This window comes from Alnus glutinosa, chromosome 8, assembly GCF_958979055.1.
Source record: "Alnus glutinosa chromosome 8, dhAlnGlut1.1, whole genome shotgun sequence".
Taxonomy (NCBI): domain Eukaryota; kingdom Viridiplantae; phylum Streptophyta; class Magnoliopsida; order Fagales; family Betulaceae; genus Alnus; species Alnus glutinosa.
In genome coordinates, this window is record NC_084893.1 from 13,873,474 (window position 1) to 13,879,959 (window position 6,486).

Below are 6,486 nucleotides of genomic sequence, written 5' to 3' on the forward strand. Positions count from 1 at the left end.
TGATAGGAGAAAAAGGTAATTACCCCTAATAATTAAGAACACAAACGTTCATCTTGTGGGTGGTTGACACCTCAATGGGTGGCCGGCCACCCATAAAAAAACCCTGGGGGTGTCGCGGCCACCTCGATTTGCATCCACAGATCCAACAAGTTCCTTAATTTATTTATTTATTTATGGGATAACTACATTTAACCCCCCCTGATTTATCCACGGTGTGACGATTTACCCCCCAATGTACCAAAATTGGTACATGACCCCCCCGAACTTGCCAACGTGTGGCAAAATCAACCTTCCGTCCAATCGACCGTTCGTTTGGACGGAAAATTGGTCACGTGCAAGTCACGTGACCGTTTAAGACAGAGACCCTCCCCAAGTCACGTGATTTGCACGTGACCGACTTTCCGTCCAAACGAACGGTCGATTGGACGGAAGGTTGATTTTGCCACACGTTGGCAAGTTCGGGGGGGTCATGTACCAATTTTGGTACATTGGGGGGTAAATCGCCATACCGTGGATAAATCAGAGGGGTCAAGTGTAATTATCCCTTTATTTATTTTTTAAAAAAAATAGTTTGAAAAAATTAAAGAAAAATATGGTTTTTAGTTTTAGGAAAGGTTGTCTATTCCCTCAGGTACATATATTCCTATAATTTTTTAGAGGAATAGTTATTCATCTTTGTAAGAGAATATAGTTATTCGCATGGAATAGCTATTCCTAGGAATAGGTCCCTACCAAATAAATGAATGGCTATTCCAATGAAATAACGATTCCATTCCAAGGACCTATTCAACGAACCAAATGATGCCTTAATGCTATAAGTTTCCGCTCCTATATGTATAATCCCTAATATGTTATACACATGTGATTAGCGTTGAATATTGCACATTCAAGCCCCTTAACTTATATATGTTAATTCCTTGGCATTGTTATTTGTTTAATTTTGTGTTGTTTTATTGTTTTCAGGTTTTAAATAAACACTACAAAAAAAAAAATATATCTTTCTTGACGTTTTAATCTTGACATTTATATAAATGTCAGGATAATATTTTTTATTGTGGCACATTGTCAAAAAAATGTCAAGAAAAAAGAAAAAAAATTCCTGATATTTCATAATGTGCCAGGAATGTTGAACTTTCTTGACACTTAATGTTATTGGTCAAGAAAATTGTAAAAAAATTTATGGCGTTTAAATACGTGCCAGAATATTATAATTTAATGTCATATAATTTTAAATTCCTGACATTTAGACATATGCCAGGAATTTTTTTGGCAAAATTAAAAGCCCGCCTAATTCTAATTCTGTTTTTACGCGTGATCGATTCAGTTTTCGTTTACTAACTGATGCACACGTACGCATTAGTATTATTTTTTCCTATCTTTTTGCTCTTTTTCCCCTCATATCTCTCCCTCATCTCCCGTAAGTAGCATTATTTGTTTTTTTTCAATCTTTTTCCCCTCATATCTCTCGCTCCCTCATCTCCTGTAAGTATTATTTGTTTTTTTTTTTCAATATTTTTACCCTCATATCTCTCCATCTCAGTACTGATCTCTCTCTCTCTCTCTCTCTCTCTCTCTCTTCGGACGCAGCGCTGCCCTCATCGATATCACCGCCAGTGTTGCCTTACCGCTTCACGACGCCACTGACTCCAGCCCACTTCGCCAACTAATTACACAGGTGCACTTTTCATCTTTATCTCTCTCTCTCTCTCTCTCTGTCTATATATATATATATATTTCCATGTTATGTATAAATGTGTGTGCGCCTCAAATGGAGAACTAATTAATTATGTTTAGTGTCTGATTCAACATGCTTGTACTAATTAAGTTGAAATATTATATGCTTTTACTGATACGATAAGATAAATGAGAACAAGTTCCAATCTAATCCACTTTTTATTTTTATTTTTTATTATTAAACATTCTTATATTTATAACAAGATGAAAAATATTCTTTTCACTTTTTTTTTGGGGGGGGGGGCGCAAATTCATGTAGATAAATGAGAATGACGCATTTTGCTGAATATTTGAACATATATAATTAGTGGGTTGAACATTATATTTGAAATTGTGCTGCTAAAATCATCAAGTATTGGAGCAAATATTTGGGCAGAAGCTGAAAATAGAAAAGAACACCAGAATTGAAAACACCAGAATTGAAGCCTGAGATATGAGATTTTGGTACAAAGATTTAGCCACAGATGTGACCTTCGAACAAAAGACAAAACACATCAATTAAGAACGGCAAATGCTAATTATTATGCGTCTAGATTCTATGAATATTAATCATGCATTGCGGAATTAAGGAACATTAGAAATCATCATTAGAATGAGAAGTGAGAATGGTAAAAAACTCCTGGAAGTGTTTTGATATTTGCTAACGGTAAATGATGTGATGTGAAGGAACTTTTCCCTTTTATCATGTTTCTCCTTTGTGGATAAAATTTAATGGTTAAAGATTTGCTGGATTAAAATTTAATATATCGGAGGAAGATCCTTCAAACTATATATATTTTCTATCGCGTTATGCCATAGGTATGGAGGAATTTTTGTACAACTCAGCTTGTAAGAGATTTATGTCTTAACTAAAATGTTTATGTATAAATATATAGTTAAAATATTTATCCATTTATTGTTAAATATCTATATACAGCTAGTATTGTTTTTTTTTTTTTTTTTTTAATTCTTATATATATATATATATATATATATTTATGTAAAAATTAGTTTGCTCCCTATTAAAATTAAACTTGACCCCTTATTAATGTTTTGATTAGTACTTCAGATCCACAAGGCCTTTGCTATACTTTTAATCACGTTCTAATCATGAGAGCATCCCAATGAAACTTCAGTACTTCTCAAATTGCTTCTTTTTTTTTTTTCTTTTTTCTTTTTTTTTTCCTTTCTTTAATTTTTAATTTTTATTGAAGTTAGAAAAATCTTTCTCACTTATGAATCTTTTTAATGGCTTCCTTGTCCAAGCTATCTCTTCTATTATTTATTTATTTATAACTGACGTTTACCTTGACAACCGAATATATGTTCAAAAGTCTCAATTTTTATATAAAATGTCGACATTAATTATTTTTTCTTTCATTCCTCTTTGAGATGGAGACCAACAAGTCAATGAACTATATATAGTTTAGTGCTTATTCTGCTCTAGACTATAATTTTTGTCTGCTCCTTCTGTGTGGTAGAGTGTTTGTATAGTTGTTCGTCAACACAAATTACTCATTTAGGATCATTATAGACTTCAACATATATAATATGCTTGTTTTATGTTTTTTTTTATTTCTTTTTTCTTTCTTTTTTTTTTTTATTTCTAATGTAGTTAAGCTATGGACAAGAGTTGGATCTCAATGCCTAGGAATTCGAAAGAGTTCAGGAATGGTGTTTTGGACTTTATTGACTTTGCACTTCAAAACACAAAAACACCTGGAAAAATTAAGTGTCCGTGTAAGAAGTGTTGTTTTCGCAATACATTAATTCCTCGTGATGTATACGATCATTTGCTGTCGGGAAAGGGAGGCTTTTTGCAGGGTTACACAACATGGGTCATGCCTGGGAAACAAACAATATCCAAGCGTTGCTCCCGTTACTAACACTCATGTTATCAACGAGCCAATACATGAAGCCTGCACTAGTATGGCTCCCATGCCAATGCTTGAAGGTTCCAGTGAAATGCAAGAACTATTGCATGACGTTTTTGCCATGCACGATAATTGGGAAGATGAAGGTGGGTCTCAGATGGGTGTGGAAGCTGGAGTTGTACAACAAGAGGAACAAGGTCCTATTGAAGATGCCAAGAAATTCTTTGACTTGTTGAAACAAACAGAGGAGCCATTATGGTCAGGGTGCACAAAACACAACATATTTAGTGCAATTGTTGGTCTTTTTAATCTGAAGTGTGAAGGTGGATGGAGTAACGCCTCATTTACCAAATTGCTTAGATTTCTCAAAGATATTGTCCCCTCAGATGCAAAGCTACCTAATGACACATATGAGGCTAAAAAATTCATAAAGGACTTAGGACTGGGATACGAGAAGATCCCAGCATGTCCCAATGGTTGTATGCTGTTTTGGAAGGACAACGAGAAGCTAGAAAGATGTACTAAATGCGATGCTTCAAAGTGGAAGCAAACCAAGAATGGGGGTGATGATTCGTCCCAAATATCAAAAAGAAAACCAAAGAAAGTTTTGTGGCGGTTCCCTTTGAAACCAAGATTGCAAAGGTTGTTTATGTCACAGAAGACGGCTTCGGAAATGGCACGCTGATAAGCGCACAAAGGATGGGGTGCTAAGGCATCCTGCCGATGGACTAGCGTGGAAGGAATTTGATGAGCGGTACCCGGAATTTGCCTCTGACCCACGCAATGTAAGGCTTGGCTTATCGTCAGACGGATTTAATCCTTTCGGCAACATGAGCACTTCTCATAGTACTTGGCCAGTAATGTTAATACCGTACAACTTGCCTCCTTGGATGTGCATGAAACAACCTTCACAAATGTTATCCTTGATTATCCGAGGCCCACATTCACCTGGAATGAAGATTGATGTCTACCTAGAACCCCTCATTTCTGAATTGAAGGAATTATGGGATGTCGGACTTTCGACTTATGATGCATCCTCCAAAAGTAACTTCACAATGCGTGCGGCCTTGATGTGGACAATAAATGATTTTCCTGCATATGGTGATTTGTCTGGGTGGAGTACGAAAGGGCGTGCTGCGTGTCCTTGTTGTATGGGTAATACATGGTCTAAGCGGTTAAGAAATGGGAAAATTTTTTGCTTTATGGGCCATAGAAGATGGTTGCCAATGGATCATAGTTTCAGAATGGATAATCAGTTGTTTGATGGTACTCAAGAAATGGATCCTCTGCCTATTGTGCCAAATGGTGATGAGATCATGTCACAATTAGAGGAAGTTGATTGGGTTGCAGACCACCGTTATATTGCAAAGAAGCAGAATATTGTTAGGACAGGTCCTGAAATGCCAATATTTTGGAAGAAAAAGAGTATTTTTTTCGCATTGCCATATTGGAAAGATAATTTGTTACGCCACAATCTTGATGTGATGCACATAGAGAAAAATGTGGTTGACAATATTATTGCACGATATTGGACATAAAAGGGAAGACAAAAGATAACATCAATGCACGTTTGGACTTAGAAGAAATGGGATTGAGGAGTGATCTTCATCCAGTTCGCTCCAATCCAAATAAACCTCTTTTGCCCCCAGCTTGCTTCACATTGTCTAACAAACAAAAAGATGACTTCTTGGCAGTATTGGTGAATGTGAAAATGCCAGACGGGTATGCCTCAAATGTGTCACGTTGTGTCAAAATTAAGGAACGTTGTATTAAGGGTATGAAAAGCCATGACAGTCACATTCTCATGCAACACCTCATGCCAATTGCACTGAGAAAATCATTGCCAAATAAGGTTGTTAAACCTTTAATACAGTTGTCTTGCTTCTTTAGAGATATATGCTCGAAAACACTTCATGTAGAACATTTGGATCGACTAGAGAATCAGATCCCCTACATATTATGCGATTTGGAACAAATCTTCCCACTAGGATTTTTCACAGTGATGGTTCACCTTGTTGTACATCTAGTTCGCGAATGTAAGTTAGGTGGACTAGTTCACTATCGGTGGATGTATCCTATTGAGAGGTACGCCATATATCATTCAGTCATTAAATTTTGTGGTTTGCTTAACTAGGATGTTACTTATACTCTTTTTTGTAATATATATAGGTGCCTACATCGATAGAAGATAAACGTTCGTAACAAAGCTGCACCAGAAGGGTCTATTGCGGAAGGGTACATAATGGATGAATTACTAACCTTTTGTTCACGGTATTTGGAAAAGGCGCCAACGATTCACAATAGGCCGTGCAGAAGTGTTGATGACTCTAGAGGGGCTGTCCATAAAGTCGAACTTGATGATACAACATTGAGACAGGCACATCGATATATCCTTCAAAACGTCGAAATGTTTGCTCCATTCCGAACATGAGTTGTATTATGTGTAGAAGGATTAGATGTATATATTTTTATATTGTAAGGCCATCATAACATTGAGATGTATACATGTGTAATATGTAGGATGCACATGGAGGCGCTACGTCTAACTAATAATGGGGACAGACTTTCGGACAGCGGACTATATAAGAAGCATAGACTTGAATTTCTTGACTGGTACCGGGATTATGTAAGTGTTATGCCACACTTGAGAGAGGTCGTTAATTTAATGGTTGCCTTGTTTTGAAATTATACTCATTATAATGAAGTTTAAACATCAATCAGGTTCGAAACATGGATGAGATCCGCAAAAATGAACTAGGGGAAAAGCTAAGGTGGCATGCGGTAGGGCCGGTTGGATCTGCCTTAGAATTTAAGCGATATGTCAGTAATGGTACATTGTTTCGTACTAGAGATAACGATTCAGGAAAGACAACTCAAAATAGTGGAGTAAGTGTATTGG

General features: G+C 36.4%; 1 protein-coding gene across 1 annotated transcript; it reads left to right on the forward strand.

Annotated features, from left to right (window-relative positions):
• The first annotated feature begins 3,642 nt into the window (after nucleotides 1-3,642).
• On the forward strand, nucleotides 3,643-5,125 carry LOC133876141 (uncharacterized). Its single transcript, XM_062314426.1, has 2 exons — nucleotides 3,643-4,160; nucleotides 4,246-5,125. The coding sequence occupies exons 1-2, from the start codon at nucleotides 3,643-3,645 to the stop codon at nucleotides 5,123-5,125; spliced, it is 1,398 nt and encodes a 465-aa protein (XP_062170410.1).
• The last annotated feature ends 1,361 nt before the right edge of the window (nucleotides 5,126-6,486 follow it).

What these genes read in the sequence shown, in the direction of transcription:
- LOC133876141 (XM_062314426.1), top strand. Translation starts at nt 3,643, where the DNA reads ATGGCTCCCATGCCAATGCTTGAAGGTTCCAGTGAAATGCAAGAACTA. An exon ending in AAGAATGGGGGTGATGATTC is followed by an intron (nt 4,161 to 4,245) that starts GTCCCAAATATC and finishes TTTATGTCACAG; the next exon opens with AAGACGGCTTCGGAAATGGC.